The sequence below is a fragment of the Geotrypetes seraphini genome, chromosome 18, assembly GCF_902459505.1.
Source record: "Geotrypetes seraphini chromosome 18, aGeoSer1.1, whole genome shotgun sequence".
Taxonomy (NCBI): Eukaryota; Metazoa; Chordata; class Amphibia; order Gymnophiona; family Dermophiidae; genus Geotrypetes; species Geotrypetes seraphini.
This window is the reverse complement of record NC_047101.1, coordinates 26444209-26467304: the sequence shown is the minus strand read 5'-3', so window position 1 is coordinate 26467304 and position 23096 is coordinate 26444209. Positions and strand designations below refer to the sequence as shown.

The following is a 23096-nucleotide window of genomic DNA, read 5'->3' as shown; positions in this document are numbered from 1 at the left end:
AATCCCTGCTTGTTGAATCGTCCTTGAAGAGATCTCATCCTTCCAAGGTCTATGTTACAGTCCCTCCTGGACGGGAGGGAAAAACTATGGACAAATTTGGACGTCGCATCTACCAGAATGCTATGATGTCCTCTAAAGTCCTCAATTATAATTTTTATTTCATTACTTATTTTGAATTTCTTCTTGCTCTGTGGCTATGCGTCGTCTTGCATGGCTGCGTACCATTGACATGGACCCTAACTTTCAAGACCGCTTGGCTAACATTCCTTGTCAAGGCAACGACCTCTTTGATGAGTCAATCGAGGCGGCCACTAAAAAATTATATGACCATGAAAAATCATTTGCTTCAATTGTCAGACCTAAAACAAAGCCAGCTCCTGCCAAACTTGCACGCCCTGCTGTCATCTATCAAAGGCGTTTTGCTCCAATGCTGGCTCCTTATACTCGCCCTCCTTTGAAGAAACAGCCACCTCAGAAGCAACAGAAATCCCAACCTTCTGCTGCACCTAAGGCTTCTCAGCCTTTTTGACCAGAGCAAAGCCTCCACCATTCTGTCTCTGTCTCCCTTTCCCCCCATAGGAGGTCGTCTCCATCATTTTTACAACAGATGGACAATAATTACATCCGACCTCTGGGTGCTTACCATCATCAGGGAGGGATACTCTCTTCATTTTACTCGGGTTCCTCCAGACCTTCCTCCAAGAGAGTATCCTTCAAATCCATCCCAGACCGCCCTTCTTCTTCAGGAAGCTCAAGCTCTGCTTCGTCTCCATGCCATCGAACCAGTTCCTTTGGACCAGCAGAACAGAGGGTTTTACTCCCGTTACTTCCTTGTTCCGAAGAAGACGGGCGATCTGTGACCCATTTTGAATCTCAGGGCACTCAACAAATTTCTAGTCAAGGAAAAGTTTTGAATGTTGTCCCTGGCATCCCTTTATCCCCTCCTCGAGTAGAATGACTGATTATGCTCTCTGGATCTCAAGGAGGCCTACACTCATATTCCCATCCATCCGGCCTCCCGTCAATATCTCAGATTTCGGGTGGGGAATCTGCATTACCAATACAGAGTTCTACCCTTCGGCCTGGCCTCGTCTCCCAGAGTGTTCACCAAGTGCCTGGTAGTGGTAGCCGCAGCTCTACGAAATCATGGTCTTCAGGTATTTCCCTACCTAGATGACTGGTTCATCAAAGATTCCACATCTCAAGGGGTTATTGTAGCGACCCAACGGACTACCTGGTTCCTACAAAGTTTGGGATTCAAAATCAACTTTCCCAAATCTCAACTTCAGTCCTCTCAGAATCTACAATTCATTGGAGCTGTTCTAGACACTGTCCAACTCAGAGCATTCCTTCCACAACAATGTCTGGATGCTCTGCTTCACCTCTGTCACACAGTGTCTTCTCGCTCTTCCATCTCTGTGAGACACATGATGGTGATTCTGGGTCACATGGTCTCCACAGTACACGTAACTCCTTTTGCCAGACTTCACCTCAGAATTCCTCAGTGGACCCTGGCATTGAGAAATGGACGCAGGTTTGCGATCCACTTTCTCGACACATCACAGTCACTCCTTCTTTGAAGAAGTCACAGTAACATTGTAGATGACAGCAGATAAAGACCCGAATGGTCCATCCAGTCTGCCCAACCTGATTCAATTTAAATTTTTTTATTTTTTTCTTAGCTATTTCTGGACAAGAATCCAAAGCTCTACCCGGTACTATGCTTGGGTTCCAACTGCCGAAATCTCTGTTAAAACCTACTCCAGCCCATCTACACCCTCCCAGCCACTGAAGCCCTCCCCATCCAGTCCCCCACCAAACGGCCATACACAGACACTGCCCAGTACTGGCCTTAGTTCAATATTTAATATTATTTTCTGATTCTAGATCCTCTGTGTTCATCCCACGCTTCTTTGAACTCAGTCACAGTTTAACTCTCCTCCACCTCTCTCGGGAGCGCATTCCAGGCATCCACCACCCTCTCCGTAAAGTAGAATTTCCTAACATTGCTTTTGAATCTACCACCCTCAACCTCAAATTATGTCCTCTGGTTTTACCATTTTCCTTTCTCTGGAAAATATTTTGTTCTACGTTAATACCCTTCAAGTATTTGAACGTCTGAATCATATCTCCTCTGTCCCTCCTTTCCTCTAGGGCAGTGGTTCCCAAACCAGTCCTGGGGGACCCCCAGCCAGTCAGGTTTTCAAGATATCCCTAATGAATATGCATGAGAGAGATTTGCATATAATGGAAGTGACAGGTATGCAAATCTCTCATGCATATTCATTAGGGATATCTTGAAAACCTGACTGGATGGGGGTCCCCTAGGACAGGTTTGGGAACCACTGCTCTAGGGTATACATATTCGGAGCTTCCAGTCTCACCTCATACGTCTTCTGGCGCAAGCCTCCTATCATTTTCGTCGCCCTCCTCTGGACCGCTTCAAGTCTTCTTATGTCCTTCGCCAGATACGGTCTCCAAAACTGAACACAATACTCCAAGTGGGGCCTTACAAATGACCTGTACAGGGGCATCCCTTTATATAAATGTTCCAACTATTTCAAAATATTCTTTCACTTTAAGTTTCTATCTCTTGGAGTATATAGCTTATGAAACTCTTATATTTTCTGTCATAGAAAGCTTTCTGAGGTCTATGACAGAAAATATAAGAGTTTCATAAGCAATATACTCCAAGAGATAGAAACTTAAAGTGAAAGAATATTTTGAAGTAGTTGGAACATTTATATAAAGGGAAGCAACTGAGTTCAAAGATATAAGCAAATTGCCTTTATTGGTCACTTGGCACTGTACAGGGGCATCAACACCTTCTTCCTTCTACTGGCTATGCCTCTCTTTATACAGCCCAGCATCCTTCTGGCAGCAGCCACTGCCTTGTCACACTGTTTTTTCACCTTTAGATCTTCGGACACGATCACGCCAAGGTCCCTCTCCCCATCCGTGCATATTAGCTTCTCACCTCCCAGCATATATGGTTCCTTCCAATTATTAATCCCCAAATGCAAAGTCCCCAAATCCCGAAATGCAAAGTCTCTCCGTTGGTGGATGCTCTCTTCCAATCTTTCCAGAGGCTTGCTTTTTCAAACGCCCCCTCATCAGAAGGTCCTCACGACAGACTCGTCGACCTATGCTTGGGGCGCTCATCTCGATGGTCTCCGTACTCAAGGCCTCTGGACCAGTACGGATCATCAGTGTCATATCAATCAGTTGGAACTCAGAGCGATCCTCAAAGCTCTCCATGCTTTTCAACATCTCCTTCACAACACAGTAGTCCTCGTCCACACAGACAACCAAGTCGCCATGTATTATGTCAACAAACAGGGAGGGACAGGGTCTGCCTCCCTTTGTCAAGAAGCTCTGGAAGTTTGGGACTGGGCAATGTGTCACAACACCTTCCTCAAAGCTGTCTACATTCAAGGGGCTTAGAATTGCTTGGCGGACAACTTGAGTCGTCTCCTGCAACCTCACGAATGGACTCTCCATTCCTCGTCTCTTCATCACATTTTCTCACAATGGGGAACGCCTCAGATAGATCTCTTTGCAGCTCCCCACAATTACAAACTGCCTCAGTTCTGCTCCAGGATATACTCTCCTCACCGCCTCGAGGCAGATGCTTTTCTTCTGGAATGGACAAATCTCTTCCTCTACGCATTTCCTCCATTCCCTCTCATTCTCAAGACTCTAGTCAAATTGAAGAACGCCACAATGATTCTAATCGCTCCTCGGTGACCGAGACAACCATGGTACTCCATTCTACTTCAACTCAGCAGCAGGGAGCCATGCCTTCTTCCAGTTTTTCCTTCTCTGCTTACACAGAGTTAAGGATCTCTGTTTCATCCCAACCTACAGTCTCTACACCTGACAGCCTGGTACCTCTCAACATAACCCCTCTTCAGTTTTCTCAATTTGTAAGAGACGTTTTAAAAGCATCTAGAAAGCTTATCACTAGACAATGCTATCACCAAAAATGGACTAGATTTTCTACATGGTGTTTTACTCATCATAAGGAACCTCAGCATTCCTCCTTATCTTCTGTTTAGGACTATCTTTTGCACTTATCCAATTCTGGCCTCAAGTCTACATCAATACGAGTCCATCTCAGTGCAATTGCGCCTTTTCATTAGCCTATTGAAGGAAAACCCCTCTCTGCTCATCTGGTGGTTTCCAGATTCATGAAAAGACTTTTCAATGTCAAACCTCCTCTCAAACTGCCTCCTGTGGTTTGGGACCTCAATATTGTCCTTTCTCAACTCATGAAGCCTCCGTTTGAACCAATTGATAAGGCTCATCTGAAGTATCCTACTTGGAAAGTGGTATTTCTCATTGCTCTCACTTCTGCTCGACGAGTCAGTGAGCTACAAGCTTTAGTTACTGATCCACCATTCACTGTGTTCCATCATGTTAAGAACATAAGCAATGCCTCCGCTGGGTCAGACCCGAGGTCCATCGTGCCCAGCAGTCCGCTCACGTGGCGGCCCAACAGGTCCAGGACCTGTGCAGTAATCCTCTATTTATACCCTTCTATCCCCTTTTCCAGGAGAAAACTGTCCAATCCTTTCTTAAACCCCAGTACCGTACTCTGCCCTATTACGTCCTCTGGAAGCGCATTCCAGGTGTCCACCACACGTTGGGTAAAGAAGAACTTCATAGCATTTGTTTTGAATCTGTCCCCTTTCAACTTTTCCGAATGCCCTCTTGTTCTTTTATTTTTTGAAAGTTTGAAGAATCTGTCCCTCTCCACTCTCCTCTATGCCCTTTATGATCTTATAAGTCTCTATCATATCCCCTCTAAGTCTCCTCTTCTCCAGGGAAAAGAGACCCAGTTTCTCCAATCTCTCAGTGTATGAAAGGTTTTCCATCCCTTTTATCTGACGCGTCGCTCTCCTCTGAACCCTCTCGAGTAATGCCATATCCTTATTAAGTTACGGCGACCAATATTGGACGCAGTATTCCAGATGCGGGCGCACCATCGCCTGATACAACAGCAGGATAACTTCTTTCGTCCTGGTTGTAATACCCTTCTTGATTATACCTAGCATTCTATTTGCTTTCTTAGCGGCCGCTGCGCACTGTTCCGTCGGCTTCATTGTCATATCCATCATTACCCCCATGTTAAGATGGTTCTTCGTACTCATCCGAAATTCCTACCTAAAGTGGTCTCAGAATTTCATCTCAACCAATCCATCGTCCTTCCAGTGTTTTTTCCAAAGCCTCATTCTCACCCTGGAGAATCAGCTCTTCATACTCTGGACTGTAAACGTGCTTTGGCCTTCTACTTGGAACGCACCAAACCACATAGAACTGCTCCTCAACTTTTTGTCTCCTTCAATCCAAATAAGTTGGGACATCCAATTTCTAAGTGCACCATCTCCAACTGGATGGCGGCTTGTATCTCTTTCTGCTATGCCCAGGCTGGATTATCACTTCACAGTAAAGTCACAGCCCATAAAGTCAGAGCAGTAGCATCTTCAGTAGCTTTCCTCAGATCTACACCTATTGATGAAATTTGCAAGGCTGCTACTTGGTCCTTGGTTCATACCTTCACTTCTCACTATTGTCTGGATACTTTCTCCAGCCGGGATGGACAGTTTGGCCAAACAGTATTAAAAAATTTATTCTCCTAAGTTGCCAACACTCCCACCATCCCATTCTGGTTAGCTTGGAGGTCACCCATATGTGAGAATACCTGCCTGCTTGTCCTGGGATAAAACACAGTTACTTACCGTAACAGGTGTTATCCAGGGACAGCAGGCAGCTATTCTCACAACCCACCCACCTCCCCTGGTTGGCTTCTCTGCTAGCTATCTGAACTGAGGAGACACACCCTGTGCTGGGCGGGAAGGCACTCGCGGATGCGCGTTTCGGACGACTCAAAACTTCTACTTTCTTCAAGCAAGTCTGCTTGTGAGGCGTCCGCATTGGGGCTCCGTCGGATGATGTCACCTATATGTGAGAATAGCTGCCTGCTGTCCCTGGATAACACCTGTTACGGTAAGTAACTGTGCTTTTTTTCACCTGCAAGGTATTATCTAATCATTCACCCACTTTCATTGATAGACTTTTGGTTCCATATGTTACTTCTAGACCACTTTGGTCGACCTAGCAATCCTTTTTGCAATTCCCTCCATTCAGCAAATATTTTATGACACGACCCGAAAAACAATTTTTACAGTGGCAGCCCCAACAAGACTCGAGACTACAACGGGAATTCACGGCAGCCATTCTGAAGATGGCTCTTCACGGGGCAGGAGCATAAGAAGATCGCTCCTGCTCCGCTTCACCGCTAGATCACCAGGTAAGTTCCGGGGACGCAGGAGGAAGGCGGGGGTGGGTCAGAGCTGGCCAAGAAGTTATTTGCGATTTTTCACACTTCGTGGTTCGTCTCTGCACCTAACCCCCACGAATACCGAGGGAGAAGTGTAATTACATAGATCATCTCCACAACTTTTCGTCTCTTTTGATCCTAACAAGTTGGGGCATCCTGTTTCGAAGAGAACGATTACCAACTGGTTGACTTCCTGCATATCGTTCTGTTATGCTCAGGCTGGGCTGCAACTAGAGAGTCAGGTCACAGCCCATAAAGTTTGAGCTATGGCATCTTCTGTAGCTCTCCAATTTTTCTGGTAACATCGGGCGTGGGATTGGCTCCGCCCCCCTTCCTTCATTCCTCAGACGCTGCTGGACTTTAAAATCAAGAGCAGGAGCTGAGCTGGTTTCCAATTTTGCCAGTAACATCAGGCATGGGATCAGCTCCGCCCCCCCTTCCTGCATACATCAGATGCTGCTGGACTTTAAAACCAAGAGTGGGAGCTGAGCTGCTCTCCAATTTTGACGGTGGGATCGGCTCTGCCCCCCTTCATGTATACGTCAGATGCTGCTAGACTCTAAAACAGCAGCACCTAACGGCGCATGCCATTCAGCGCGAGTCAAAGGCTTGCATCTTAGCGCGCGCCTTGTACCAGCTCTGTGCAGGAACTCTACCACTAGTCAAGGTCCATGGAAAAAAGATTCAAGAACTACAGGAAGGAATGAAGACACAGGGGGTAAAAGTGGACTTCTTGGACCAACAGATTCAAGGGATACAAAAATCTCAAATTACCTTAATGCAAGATAGACTATTGCTAGTAAGGAAAGTTGAGAATATGGAAAACTATACCAAAATGCTTAATTTAAGAATTCTTAATTTTCCTAAGGTTCTGGCAATGTCTCCTAGAGACTAGAGAACTGCACAGGAACGGGGATGACGGGAATCCCGCGGGACCCGCGGGGATCCCGCGGGTTCCCCCTTTGGGTCACGGGGATCCCGTGGGGACGCCCCCTAGGGTCGCGGGGATCCCATGGGGACGCCCCCTAGGGTCGCGGGGATCCCGTGGGGACGCCTCCGAGGGTCGCGGGGTTCCTGCGGGGTTGGATCGCAGTGCACTGCATTCGAGCCGCGAGGGTAGTCTCCTCCTCCTTACCTGCACTGTCGCAGCACACAGCCGAACGGAAGTCTTCCCGATGTCAGCGCGACGTCGGAGGGAGGGCTTAAGCAAAGCCCTCCCTTCCTCCGACGTCAGCGCTGACATCAGGAAGACTTCCGGTCGGCTGTGTGCGGCAGGGCAGGTAGGAAGAAGGCAATGGCGAACGAAAGAGGGGGGAGGGGGCGGTCCGCCCCGAAGAATGTGCACAGCTGGTCAGGTCCCCCGATCGACCGACAACAGGCCCGGCCGACAAACCTCCCTGCCCTGTAGCCGCGAATCTAAATTACCTCTTACAGCAGCTTCAATACTCCAGCTGCTGTAAGAAGGTAATTTAGATTCGCGGCTACAGGACAGGGAGATTTGTCCGACCGGGCCTGTTCTGTTGTCGGTCGGGTGCGGAAACGCCACAAAGGTAAGGGGCAGGGAGGGAGGAAAGGTGGAGTGGAGAAGAAAAGACGCTTAAGGGGGGAGAAGGCCGCTGAAAGCACTGGGGAAGACAAAGGGGTGGAGAAGGACGCTGAAAGGACATGGGGTAAACGGGAGGAGGGGGGGAAGGATGCTGAAAGCACATGTGGAAGACAGAGGGGGGTGAAGGACCCTGAAAGCACTGGGGAAGACAAAGGGGTGGAGAATGCCACTGAAAGGACATGGGGAAAACAGGGGTGGAGAAGGCCACTGAAAGGAAATGGGGAAAACAGGGGGGGGGAGAAGGCCGCTGAAAGGACATGGGGAAGACAGAGAGGGGAGAAGGACGCTGAAAGCACTGGGGAAGACAAAGGGGTGGAGAATGCCACTGAAAGGAAATGGGGAAAACAGGGGGGGAGAAGACCGCTGAAAGGATATGGGGAAGACAGAGGGGGGAGAAGGCCGCTGAAAGGACATGGGGAAGACAGAGGGGGGAGAAGGATGCTGAAAGGACATGGGGAAGGCAGAGGGGGGAGAAGGATGCTGCCTGACAGGACATGGGGAAGATGGTGGGGGAGAAGGACACTGGAAGGAAATGGGGAAGAGGGAATGGGGAGAAGACCCTGGCAGGGAAGAAGACAGAGGTGCCAGACTATGGGGGGAGTGGAGGGAAAAAGATGGGTGCCAGACCAATTTGGGAGGGGGGAGAAAGGGAGAGGCACAGTAACAGAGCAAATGGAAGACACAGAGAGAAGAGAGGCAGTGGATGGAAGGAATTGAATGAGAATATGAAGAAAGCAGAAACCAGGCAACAAAGGTAGGAAAAAAATTATTATTTTTTTTTTTTTTGCTTAAGGATAAAGTAGTATATTAGTTGTGTTGATAAAAATTTATAAACATTAGAGGCTCTGGTAGAAACCCGTTTACAAAGTATATATTCTTCCCAATTAATATTTCCAAATTAATAAAGTCTTTTTGCTTATTTTTAAATGGGTTTCTACCAGAGCCTTTAATTCAGTAGCATAATTAAATGAAATAACTATTTCTGTAGTTTATAGGGATGGGCGGGGACGTAGGGGATTCTTCGCGGGGACGTAGGGGATTCCTCGCGGGGACGGGCGGGGACGGAGGGATTCTTCGCGGGGACGGGTGGGGTCGGAGGGATTCCTCGCGGGGACGGGTGGGGACGGGTGGGAGTCCTCACGGGGATGGGTGGGGATGGGTGGGACTTTGGCGGGGATGGGTGGGATTTCTGTCCCCGCGCAACTCTCTACTAGAGACCTATTTAATAAATTTTTAAAGGAAGTGTTTAAATACCCTGAGTCTGGACTTCCACATCTACATCTAATATAATAAAACGCTAAGCCGTGCATGCGCACTCCCACCTGCATGCGTCCGTTTTCCGTGAGATGTAGGGCACCTTAGGTAGGAGTGCGCATGCGCACTTACGTCACCAGCCGCCGATGCCTCCACAAGCCGACCGCAGCCAGCCGCCGATCTCCATTCCTCCAGCGGGCGGCCGGGCAGGGGGGTGTCTCAGAGGAGAGGAATCGCGGCCGCTCAGCGCCCCCACCGAGGAGCCCAGCAACTTTCCGCCCCTGCTCTTAAACTGACCCAAGTCCTTTGCCGCCCCCCCCTTCCCTTCCTGCGGGCCCGACTACCTACCCAGCGATTCAAGCAGCGTATGCAGCAGTCTTCACACGCTGCTTTGGGGCCTTCTACTGCCCTGATTTGCTCTGCCGCATCTCTGATGATGTCATCAGGGATGTGCCAGAGTAAATCAGGGCAGTAGAAGGACCCGAAGCAGCGTGTGAACACTGCTGCACACGCTGCTTGAATCGCCATGTGTAGTCGGGCCCGCAGGAAGGGAAAGGGGGGTAGAGGAAACGCTAATGCTGCTGCACAGGGAACTGGTGTGGTGGGTGGGAAATGGAGGGCGAGGGAATGCTGCTTTGGACAGACAGACAGAGGGAGGAAGGGAGACAAAAAGAAGAAAGACACAGGGCAGGGAGATACACAGAAAGACAGACAGACAAAGGGGGCCAGGGACAGAGACAGACAGAAAGAAAGACAGCGGGAGTCGCATCAGGAGGGGTGTGGGATGCGGCAGAGGGAACTTTTCCAATGGGTGCAACTGGGCGGCTGTCGGGACCTCTGATCAGGGGCAGAGTAAGGTAAGTGTATCATAGGGATAAGAAGGAGGAAGGGGGGGAGAAAAAGGAAGGGACGCCTACTGCTGGACAGGGGGAGAAGGAAAAGGTGCTGATAGACAGGGGGGTGAAGAAAAAAGAACGGAGGCCTAATGTTGGACAGGGGGAGAAGGAAAGAGGTGCTGCTGGACAGGGGGGTAAAACAAAGGGAGAAGGGCTGCTGCTGCATAAGGAGAGCAGTGAAGGGGTGGTGGTGGACACAGGAGAGGTAAAAGGAAGGGAGAATGGACAGGGGGAGCAGGCAAGGGGTGGTGATGGACAGCCAAGGAAAAAGAAAGAAAGAAAGTGGCTAAGGAGAGAAAGAAATAAAGACAGACACACACACATATATTCTAGCACCCGTTAATGTAAAGGGCTATAAGACTAGTAAGATATATTTCCTTCCAATATTTAAGAAGGCTTCGCAACCAGAGGCGTTACCTGATTCGACAAGTGCAGTGGGCTTAACAAGAATATTGGAAACCTCAGTGGATGAAGCCATTTCATATTCTACACTTCTGGTGACTTTTGTCTTTCAACAAGACAAAGATGTACTTCTTAGGCTTTTTTTTAGGCTTATAGAGGTGTCCTTTATGGATTCTAAGATTTATATCTTCCCAGATGTTTCTAAGATAACCCAGACTAGAAGGAAAGAGTTCCTGCAATTGAGACAATCCGTACTGTCTTTGGGTGCTAAATTTCAACTTAGATACTCTTGCAAATGTTTGATCCTTTTTGATCAACATAAGAAGTTGCCTCCGCAAACTCAGAAACAGCTCAAGACAAACGGAGACTGTAGAGAAAGCCTGGGCCCTATTCAGGGACACGGTGCAAGAAGCACAAAATCTGTACATTCCCAGGTTTAGGAAAGGGTGCAAAAAAAAAAAAAAAATATCGAACAATGAAGTGAAGAAAGCAATAGGAGACAAGAAAAAATCGTTCCAAAAATGGAAAAAGGACCAAACTGGGGAAAATTGGAAGGAACACAGGAAACACCAAAAAGAATGTCACTGAGTGGTTAGGAAAGCAAAAAGAGAATACGAAGAGAGGCTGGCTGGGGAAGCAAGAAATTTCAAAACGTTCTTCAGATATGTTAAAGGGAAGCAACCGGCGAGGGAGGAAGTAGGACCGTTGGATGATGGAGACAGAAAGGGAGTGATAAAGGAGGAAAAAGAGGCAGCTGGCAGGTTAAACAAGTTCTTCTCGTCAGTCTTCACAAGCGAGGACACATCCAATATACCTGAACCCGAAGAGATCATAAGTGGAGACCAAGAAGAAAAACTGTCGCAAATAGAAGTAAGCCATGAGGATGTCCTCCAACAGATAGATTGTTTTGTATGGGAATAGTTTCTGAGCTCCTTTAAAGCCTTTGTTGGCGGTGTACATTACTGTTTGTTTTACTTCTTGAGCAGAATAGTTTGTTTCTGAGCCTGTTGCTACAGCTGCCTCTGCTTCATGTTTATTTGGTGCTTGGGTACCAGTTAGTCTGACTTTGGTACCGGAAAAGATGGTAGAGGCGCTGATAAAGGACCGCATCATCGATCACAAACTGATGAGGACCAACCAGCACGGCTTCAGCAAAGGAAGATCTTGCTTGGAAAACTAACTGCACTTCTTCGAGGGAGTAAATAGGCAGATAGACAAGGGTGACCCAGTCGACATCGTATATCTAGATTTTCAGAAGGTGTTTGACAAGGTCCCGCATGAACGTCTACTTCAAAAAATTTTGAGCCATAGAATCGAGGGTGATATACTCACGTGGATTAAAAACTGGTTGGCGGATAGGAAACAGAGATTGGGGTAAATGGTCAATACTCGGACTGGAAAAGCGTCATGAGTGGAGTGCCACAGGGTTCAGTGCTCGGGCCTGTGCTCTTCAACATATTTATAAACGACCTAGAAATTGGCACGATGAGTGAGGTGATTAAATTTGCGGACAATACAAAGTTATTCAGAGTAGTGAGGAAACAGAAGGATTGTGAAGACCTACAACAAGACATAAACACACTCGAATGGGCCGCGAAATGGCAAATGAGGTTCAGCGTGGACAAGTGCAAGGTGATAAATGTCGGTAACAAATATGCACGAATACAGGATGTCCAGTGCTATACTCAGAGAAAGCCCCCAGGAAAGAGACTTGGGAATACTTCTAGACAAGTCAATGAAACTGTCCGCGCAATACGCGGCGGCAGCAAAGAGGGCAAACAGAATGCTAGGAATTAAGAAGGGGATCACAAACTAATCTGAGAAGGTTATCATGCCGCTGTACCGGGCCATGGTACACCCCCACCTGGAATACTGCGTCCAACACTGGTCGCCATGCATGAAAAAGGACATAGTACTACTCGAAAGGGTCCAGAGAAGAGGGACAAAAATGGTTAAGAGACTGGAGGAGTTGCCATACAATGAGAGGCTAGAGAAACTGGACCTCTTCTCACTTGAAAAGAGGAGACTGAGAGGGGACATGACCGAAACATTCAAGATATTGAAGGGAATTGACTTAGTAGAGAAAGAGAGATTGTTCACCCTCTCCAAGGTGAAGAGAATGAGAGGGCACTCTCTAAAGTTGAAAGTGGATAGATTCCTTATAAACGTAAGGAAGTTCTTTTTCACCCAGAGAGTGATAGAAATCTGGAACGCTCTTCCGGAGGTTGTTATAGGGGAAAACATTCTCCAGGGATTAAAGACAAAGTTAGACAAGTTTCTGCTGAACTAGAACGAATGCAGGTAAGGCTAGACTCAGTTAGGACACTGGTCTTTGACCTAAGGGCCGCCGCGTAACGGATTGCTGGGCACGATGGACCACTAGTCTGACCCAGCAGCGACAAATCTAATGTTCTTAATTGCAGGTGGAACTAAGGAGCCCAGTGAAGTAATAATAATAATTTTATTCAGCAAAAATAATTACAATGAAGTCGTCGAGTACATGTGAAGAGGGTGGATACAAGCTGAGTGGGAGAAAGTCAGAGTGATAGACAGTGTAAAGGCATCGAGTACATGTTGGAAGCATACATGGTAAGTACATCAGAGACAAAAGGAAAAATCCAGAGTGGATTCCTTCTGCAGATGGCACGCGGCCTTGGAGATACTACCCATCTGTCTAGAACAGGGGTAGGCAATTCGGTCCTCAGGAGCTACAGGCAGGTCAGGTTTTCAGGATATCCACAATAAATATTCATGTCTTTGGCCCAGAAATATCAAAGAAAAGACAAGTTAATTTAATCATATATTTCTAATGAGAATAACTAATGGGCAGTCTGGATGGACCGTTTAGGTCTTTATCTGCCGTCATTTACTATGTTACTGTGAGATAGATTTGCATCTCAAGGAGGCAGTGCATGCAAATCCATCTCATTCATTCATTGTGGATATCCTGAAAACCTGACCTCTCTGTGGCTCTCAAGGACCGTAATTACCTACCCCTGGTTTAGAGTGTCTCATCTATCTACTGGTAAAGAGCTTACTAGGGTATGTACATAATCTCTTTTTCTCTGGGATTTCCTTCAACTACTGTGGACTATGATTTGGATATTTTCTGTAAATTATATTGTTAATTTCTCCTTATTTTTGTTTTGTTCTTGGCAAAAAAAACCCTACCTAAATTATCCAGAATTGAAAGCGTTAGATTTCCTTTATTCTGTTATGTTCCAAAGATAACGTTTATGCATTTCTGAAGTGTTATAATTATGAAATATATTGGTGTCTTATTTATATAAATTACTCTGTTGAAATTCATATTATTACTTGTGTGCAGAAAGTCTTAAGGAGTATTTATGAGCTGTAGAATCTGTTTGTATTCTATGAAAAACAAAATTTAAACCCGATTCTACCTTATTTTGGTTTTCTTTTTTACCCTAGTACTTTTATCCATCTGTTCTTTGTTGTGTGATCCAAATCCAGATGATCCTTTAGTGCCCGAAATTGCACGGATCTATAAAACAGATAGAGAAAAGTAAGTATGTAATTAAATAAACAGGTAATTGTTCAAATTGGTAAACGGATGACTTTAGTGTATGCAAGCAAATGGTAAAAATATCAAGATTTGTTAATGGAGTGCGGAGAATTTAGATAAACAAATATTATGTAGCTTCAAGTCAAAACCTCTTTGGAATATCCATCTTATCTTTCTGATCCAATGAAAGCACATCAATAAATCCAAGAAATCTATGAAAAGTTTCAAGTTTTATTAGTGCTTGATAAATCGCTTATTAAATGTCTAAGCGATGTACAATTCAAGTAAAATAGCAATACAAATACACTGACTTTAAATAAAAAAAAGCATACTGGGTTAACATACATGAGCCGTGAGGGTTAAGGGGGAAAGTTACAATTTGTTTGTAGAAGAAAATAAACATTAAAGGTAAAAATAACTCAAGGAAGGGGAAGAAAAAAAGAAAGAAAGAAAGAAAAAAAAAATTATTTTTAAATCTGAGAGTCAAATATTAAAAGCATCCTTAAAAAGATAAGTTTTTAAAACTCTTTTAAAATAAATGAGGTCCTTTATGTCTCTAATGTACTTTACAATTTTGTCTAATGTACTGGGGCATAGAGTTCCATAAGGTGAGGGCAATAATTGAAAACATATCTTGCCTTCTAGTTCCAATTATTTTTAAAGATGGAATTGTTAACAGGTTGTTAGAAGCTGAACGGAGGGTCCTTGAAACGTTATATGGAATGAGCATTCTTGTAATGAACTGGGGTTCATTATAGATCATAGATTTAAAAACTAACAGTAATATTTTGAACGAAATGCGATGTGCAATAGGAAGCCAATGGGAGTCTAAAAGCAGAGGAGTGACATGATCAGATTTTTTTGCATTGTAAATAAGTTTGATAGCAGTATTTTGTATGATTTGTAGCCTCCTTTTTTCTTTTTGCGGTATATTAAAAAAAAGGGAATTGCAGTAATCGATTTTGGAAATAATCAACGAGTGAATCAGTATGTTGATAGACTTAGGTTTGAGGAACTTGGATATAGAACGTATCATACGTAATTTATAGAAACATGATTTAACAGTATTCCCTATGTTTTCGTGAAATGAAAGCTTGTCATCCACGATGATACCTAAAATTTTTAACGAAGAAACTGAATCTAATGGAATATTATCTAGGACGAAGGCAGTATCTAAAGAAATGTCCTTTTTCCAAGGGAATAGCATAGATTTTGTTTTTTTGATATTTAAGGCTAATTTGTTGATGTTCAGCCATTTTTTTATTGAGTCTAATTTCTTGTTGATTATCGGTATTTCGTCTGGGTTTCCTAGATCAATGGGGTGCAATAGTTGGATGTCATCAGCGTACGCGAAAGCAGTAAAACCGATAGATTGGCAAATGTTTAAAAATGGTGACAAGAAGATATTGAAGAGAAGAGGTGAAAGAATGGAACCTTGTGGAATTCCATATGAGGATGAAAAGGGTTTAGAACACAGGTGTCAAAGTCGGTCCTCGAGGGCCAGAATCCAGTCGGGTTTTCAGGATTTCCCCAATGAATCTGCATGAGATCTATTTGCATGCACTGCTTTCAATGCATATTCATTGGGGAAATCCAGAAAACCCGACTGGATTCCGGCCCTCGAGGAGGGACTTTGACACCCCTGGTTTAGAATGTTCATTGTTGAAATAGACTGTTGAGGAGCAATTAGAGAGAAAAGATTCGAACCATTTTGAACCCTATGCAGAAAAAGAATAGCACAGGAGAAGTAGAGATGGCCAGGATGAAATAAAGAATGTTTACTGGAGTTGCACTGTGTATAAAAATTAGAACTAAAATGTGTACAATTCTAGCGACTGCACTTTGAAAAATATATAAATAGGATAGAGTCCATTCAGAGGGTGGTCTTTGTCATAAGGCATATGAGGTTTAAAGATCTCAATATGTATACACTAGAAGAAAGGTGGGAAAGGGGAACTATGATATATAAATTTAAATACCTTGATGGCATAAATGTAGAAGAGATGGACCTATATCAATTAAAAGGAAGCTATGGAATGAGGAGACTTACAAAGAAGGTGAAAGGGGATTGGCTCAGGACTAAAACAGTGATTTACCTACAATAGGTGTGTTTCAAGGACATCATCAAGTGAAGCCCCCTGCATGGGAACAGCTTTAAAAAAATAATAATAATTTGAGAGTTCACAATATATGCATGCACCTTCCAACTTGCCTCTGTTAGGTGGAACATAGCCAGTACATCTCTAATAGAAATCAGCTTCAAGAGGAACTGGGAATATATATGAGAATATGTATCCTACTTTCCTTACTGTGGATAAGTAACTTTCTAACGCAATAGGTGTGTCATTCTGAACAGATAGGTAATATCCTAGTGCTCACGAGCTGAGCAGAAGGAATCCACTCCAGCTTTTGAATCTCTCCTACTTCACCAGAGGGCTCTGCTGCCCCCTTCAGTTTTTTTTCTAGTGCATGTGAGCCGGAAGAAGTCTTTTTGATCTTCTCTGCTTATTTCTGTATTGTTACTTTTTTTCTGGTCTCTTTGCTACATTTCATTACGAAGAGCTCCCCTAGTCGAGGTTACAGTTCTGCCTGTGTGGAGGAGAAGTACAGTACAGTCTGTAGCTGACAGACCAATCTCTTGTGGTATCTGTTGTCCAGCCTTCAGAAGCCTTTTTGGAGCTCAGGATCCATTCCTCCTTGTAGCATTGCTCACCTACTGCATTGCAGGGGCTTGAGAGCAGGTTGTTAAGCTTTTTGCCAACCCCCTTTCATATCCGCAGGGGTTGGAGGCTCAGACACCAGTCAGACTTACAGCCCAGAGAATCAGCGCTGGAAGGAAGTTTCGTTGTGAGGCAGTGATTTCTTCTCCTTGATCCAGATACTTTTGTTGCTGAGGCAGGCTGCAGCACATTGTCAGCACAGGTCACAGTGAGTAAGGCTATGACAGCCTATGATGAAAATCAGAGGGGTCTGTAAATCTTATTTCTGGAACAGGGTGGGGGCATGTTCAAGATGGTGGTGTGAGTGGCTTCGGTACTCATGAACACTCCTGGACTGAAAATTTTCCTCTATTTGCGGTGTTTCTGATGCTGCATACCAAGCATAAGGACACAGTCCAGACTGGACCTTCAAAGCAAATTCTTCGACACCCCTATGCCAAACAACTCTCGAGTTTGCAGTCCGAACTCCTATGTAAACTATGGGACAGAACCTGTTGATGTCGGCAGCTTGGGACCTATCCGCTACACCTGTGCCAGAAATTTCTCTTTTGCCCCCAGAACAAATTACTCCTCCATGTCCGGCAAAGACAACGGCTGAGCACCAGAGGAATCCCATTACCGAGGAGGTTATGGGTGTAGACTGGAGAGGGGCACCAACTAGAGGACTTAGCCATGAGAAAAAGATCTATTGAGGCTGGGATATCTCCTTCAGCCCCATTTGGATGTGACCCTGATGGATGTCTGGGGAATGCTTCAGAAACTGGACAGAACACTATAGAAGTCCATTGAAGAAACTGTATTACTGGTAGGGAAAGTAGACTCTTTATCAAAAGTAATTGAAGAATTAAAATTGGAGAGTGAAGTGAAGTTTATAAATGCTAATCAAGAAATTATTACATTAAAAACAGTGACTGAAAACTTGATTAAAGACAAAGTGCTTGTACATAAAAAAAATAGAACAGCTTGAAAACTTCAATAGGCGACTCAATTTGCGTATTTTGAACTTTCCTAGGTCACCAAATGCTTCCTTAGTGGAATTATTTCAGAACTACTTGATACAAGTGCTGAAGTTTGCCCCTGAATGTGTTCCACCGTTAAACAAAATTTATTATTTACCTATACCTATTATAAAACAAGGAGGTGAACCAAGTGCTGTTAATCAGGACTCTCAGAGGCAGGTCTCTATGGACTTGGAAAATATATCTGCAATCTTGGAGGAAACAATATCAACTATAGATGAAAGATCTACTTTATTAGTTTCTTTTCTTTTTCAGCAGGACTTGAACACGGTAATGAAACTGTATTATCGAATTCTCAGAATCTTTTCATGGGACATCGGGTATGGATATACCCTGACATTAATAAAGAGACACAAGAAAGAAGAAAACTCTTTCTGGCCATGCGCTAGGAAACTAAGTTATCCCAGGACAAGCAGGCAGCATATTCTCATGTATGGGTGACGTCACCGACGAAGCCCCGGTACGGACCACTTTAAAAATGCATCGCTACTTTAAGACTTTAGAAAGTTCGCAATAGCCGGCACCACGCTTGTGCGAGTGTCTTCCCGCCCGACATAGGTATGCGGTCCCTCAGTTTCTTAGTTTCCGCAGAGCTAAGAAGACGTGTTTTTCAACGGCCATTGAAACTTTTTTTGTTCACTAGTCGGCAAATCAATTAAGCCATCCGTGCAATGCACAGTGGCGGTGAAAAGGGCGAACAGAATGCTGGGAATGATAAAGAAGGGGATCACAAATAGATCGGAGAAGGTTATCATGCCGCTGTACTGGGCCATGGTACGCCCTCACCTGGAATACTGTGTCCAGTACTGGTCACCGTACATGATGAAGGACACAGTACTACTCGAAAGGGTCCATAGAAGAGCAACTACAATGGTTAAGGGGCTGGAGGAGTTGCTGTACAGTGAGAGATTAGAGAAACTGGGCCTCTTCTCCCTTAAAAAGAGGAGACTGAGAGGGGACGTGATCAAAACATTCAAGATAATGAAGGGAATAGACTTTGTAGATAAAGGCAGGTTGTTCACTCTCTCCAAGGTAGAGAGAACGAGAGGGCACTCTCTAAAGTTAAAAGGGGATAGATACTGTACAAACGTAAAGAAATTCTTCTTCATCCAGAGTGGTAAAAAACTGAAACGCTCTTCCTAAGGGAAAATATCCTCCAGGGATTCAAGCCAAAGTTAGACAAATTCCTGCTGAACCAGAACGTACGCAGGTAAGGTTAGTCTCAGGGCACTGGTCTTTGACCTAAGGGCCGCTGCGTGAGCGGACTGCTGGGGACGATGGACCACTGGTCTGACCCAGCAGCGGCAGTTCTTATGTTATCGGGATTTATGATTTATAGTCATATTTCTTTTTTATTTTCTTTATTTTTCCTTTAGTGACTAAAAAAAAAATAAATCAAAAACATTTTCGCTTTTTCCCTCTTTCGGGTTCGACCCAGCGGGGGGCGTCTTCAACCACTTTGGCCTCCGATTTTGATCTAGCTGGGGCCATATTTCCATCGATGTCACGCCCGCAGGCGGGCTCATTACAAAATAATTCCAAGACTTTGTTCTTTTCCCTGCCTCATGTACTTTCCCTAAATGTTTTCCCCATCTTTATATTATAATGTAACTTCTTGCCCCTCTCTTTCCTAAGTGTTTCCAGTATTGTTAAATGTGTCATTAGTTTTGTCAATACTCTTTAATGTATTACTTTATTAAATTGTAATTTTATTATGTACATCGCTTTGAATTACGATAAAGCGATTAATCAAATCTGAATAAACTTGAAACTTGAAACTTTAAAAAGTATGATCACTGAGCTCAGCCCATTTTAGTAACTGACCCGCATCGCGGTATCTCCAGTGCTTGGTGCTCAAGCACCGGCTGGAAACCTGCTCCCGTTCTTCTCTTCAGAAAAGGACCTTGAAGAACCGTTTCATACAGCAGAAACTCCTTTTCAGCGTCGCAATGGAGGAAGACTCAACTCTATAACCAACGGCTAAGGCAACTCCGCAACATTTGGCGTCACCAGAACCTTCGCCAGTGTCGCAACCTTCTGTGGGTAAGCCAGCTAAGAATCCTTCCCCCAACCCGTCTGGGCCTTTAGTCAAAGCAGCAGTGAGTCAAGTCCTGCCAATCTCGAAAAAGCCCAGAAAGTGCTCCGCTCCGATCTTGATGAGTGCCTTAGCATCAGCCTCCTCATCTCCGGAGCGTAGAGCCACACCGGGGGTTACCGGCGAAAAAGCCAGTGGTACCGGTGTTTACTCTTAGGCAAAAGATAGACAGTATGTTTAAGGAAGAACTGGGTGAGCATTTTCAAATGCTGGTGCTGACCCAAATCCTGCACGTGTCGACATCGACTCCCCCAGTCTGAGCCATTGACACCGGTAGCACCTGCAATAGAGTCTCCATCGGTGTGCACGCTTTCCATCAAGGATTCGGCACCGTCAACTCAACAACATCGTTCCTCGACGCAGACATCACCTGAGTCGACTCCGGTGCGGTCTCGCAAGGCGTTGCAGAAACTTAAAACATCTTGAGCCTTCGACACCGAGTGCTCAGCACCGAACCCGATCTGTTCATGATTCAGATGTGTGGGGGGACTCTGAGCAGGATCCTCTTCTCTCTGAGGCTGAAGGCTCTTCAGATGATGACTCTCCTCAACATTCATCCCAGGAGGCTCCTGTCTTGTCATCTTTCTCTAAGCTTCTTTGTGAAATGTCGGAGACCTTATCTGTCCCTCTTGAAGTTGATTCCAATCATTCCAAATAGTTCCTGGAGGCATTGAATTACGATTAACCACCCAAGCAGCTATTCAAACTTTCTCTTCATGATACCTTACGGGAGACTTTCTATAAAAATCTGGAGACGCCACTTACCATCCCTGTGGCTCCTCATAAGTTGGATTCTTTATATAGAGTAGTCCCTATTCCTGGGTTTGACAAGCCTCAACTGCCACATGAGTCTCTTGGTGGAGTCAACCTTGAAGAAAACCTCAGGGGCTATTGTGTATGCCTCTGTACCTCCTGGCAGAGAGGGCAAGGCCATGGATCGCTTTGGCAAACAACTGTACCAAAGTGCTATGTTGGCCATCGGTCTGGCAACTAATTTTCATTTTTCTTTTTACCTTAAATAATTAGAATTATAAATTCCATCTGTGAAAGAACTGAGGCTAACATTTACCTAGGCAATGGAATAATCTCCCTGAGTATATTCATCAGCAACAGAACATACAGAATTTTAAGAGACTGCTCAAACGGCATCTTTTTTGCCAGATGAAATATAGGCAGGGTATGAGATTGTCTGTTAAATGAAGTAGAGATGATGACAGTAAGGTGCTGGTCGCCTGTGCATTTTATTGTTTGTATTTCTGTTCTGTATTCCTGTTTGTTGGTAGGTGTGTTGGATGTCAATCTGGTTTGTATTTTGTATGTAAGTTTGTAACCCGCCCTGGTAAGGGCAGGATATAAATAAACAAAACCCTCGTTACTTTTACTTCAGTTCAATGTCAGGGAGCCAAATTATCTTCAAACCTTTCAGTTATGTTCTCATTTCTTTTTTTTTTTTGAAAATATTTTTATTGAATGAACCAGTCACAAGAGGAACAATCAGCAACCAAGCCAAAAAAGAATAACAGCATAGATACAATAATCAGGTATACAATACAGCTAGGCCAGAGATTAGGCATTCAAACATAGCCTTCTCGTGAAAGGTCACATTTTTCATGTTTGAAACAGAACAACAGGAAAACAAACCTCCCTCCCTCCTCCCGCCCCAGTTCCCCCCCCCCCTCCCCTTGCATCCCAAGGAACCGACCCAACTTAGAACGAGTCCCAGCACGCCACATAGGCCACTGATTGCCAGCTAGTGGCATCCTTCTTGCGTTGCCTCTCCCAGACCGCCATCTGGGACATACTAGCTCTCCATTGTTGAAACGTAGGGCACACACTACCCACCCAGTGCTGCAGAATTAGCTTCTTAACGAGCCCAAGGGCCACCAGCACAAAGCGTTGCAAAGGCGCAGAAACACCAGCCTCAGTTAGGGGATCCGTGACACCAAGCAGCAGAGTCCTGTACGACCATTCCAGGGAGCACCCCAAAACATCCTCCACCTCTTGAAGTGCACGTACCCACAGCGGTCCCACCAAAGAGCATTCCAAAAAATGATGCACTAGCGTCCCCTTGAGAGCAGGACACCGGGTACAAAAGGCATCAGGCCACAGGCCCATAGTGTATCCAACGCAGCGGGTTACATACGCCCTATGCACGATCTTAAGATGAATCTCATGTAGAGCAACATTAGGAGTCGCCCCCGCACCATCCGCAAAGCATTGGGACAACTCATCAACCGTAACCTCTTCACCCAACTCAGAGCTCCAGCCATCCGCCATTCGGGACAGAAAAACCTCAGCAGGCCTCCAATCTCTCCCCAGTTTGTACCAAGCCGAGAGCGAGTTAAATTCAAGGGAGAGGGAAAGGAAAGCCCTATCCAGCGGGGAAAAGGAGGGTAACTCCCCGGACGGCAGCCGAAGCGAAGAACAATAACTACGAAGTTGGAGATAGAACAGTACGGACCCTGCATTCCACGCCCAGTGTTCCTGACATGCAAAAAAATCCGGCAGTCGCCCCGAACCCAGCTCCACAAGCTGGCCAACAAATCGGCACCCGGATCTGCTAGCCCGCACAAAGAAGACGTGTACCCGCAGGGAAAGCAGGATTAGCCACGAACTCCAAGAAAGGGGAGGGGCCCGACGAACCCCCCACTTCTCTGCGCCACCAACCCCAAGCGGTCCGCAAAGGTCGCAACAAGGAAGCACAAGTACCAGCCCCGGGTCTCAAGAGATTGAACACTGATACCGGGTCCGCCAACATGGACCAAAATCCCCGCGGGGCAAACTTAGTCTCACCCGTATAGATTTCGTGCACCCAACGAAGCAAAGCCGCCACGTTATAGAGACGAAGATCCGGGAGATTTACCCCTCCCTGAGACCGCTCTCTAATAAGCTTTGGGTAACCAATTCGTGCCCGTTTAGAGCGCCATATAAAAGATGAAACAATGCCTTTATATTTCCTAAGATCTCTACATGTGACCCACAGAGGCACCATCTGCAGAGGATAGAGCAACTTTGGCAAGAGGACCATCTTAAAAAGAGCAACGCGACCGAGAAAAGAAATCGGAAAGTCCATCCACCGCTTGCAAAGCGCTCCAACCGCATCTAGTTTGTCTAGTACATTTTTTCTATATACCACCCGCGGGTCCGCATGCAAAAACACTCCCAGGTATTTAAGCGTGCCCCCAGACCATTTTAATGGGAAAGAAGGGTCATGATGAGCCACACAGTGCGAGTG

The 23096-nt window shown here is 45.4% G+C and overlaps 1 protein-coding gene across 10 annotated transcripts in view; it reads left to right on the top strand.

The window, feature by feature from the left end:
• Nucleotides 1-23096, top strand: part of UBE2D2 (ubiquitin conjugating enzyme E2 D2) — a 152757-nt gene that overhangs the window by 82792 nt on the left and 46869 nt on the right. For all 10 annotated transcript variants that reach the window (XR_004537462.1, XR_004537463.1, XR_004537460.1 and 7 more), the window contains exon 6: nt 13934-14027. Coding sequence is in view for 1 of the 10 variants with exons in the window: in XM_033926975.1 (XP_033782866.1) it covers nt 13934-14027 (94 nt within the window). In the remaining 9 variants the exon portion in view is untranslated. The remainder of the gene's footprint in view (nt 1-13933; nt 14028-23096) is intronic.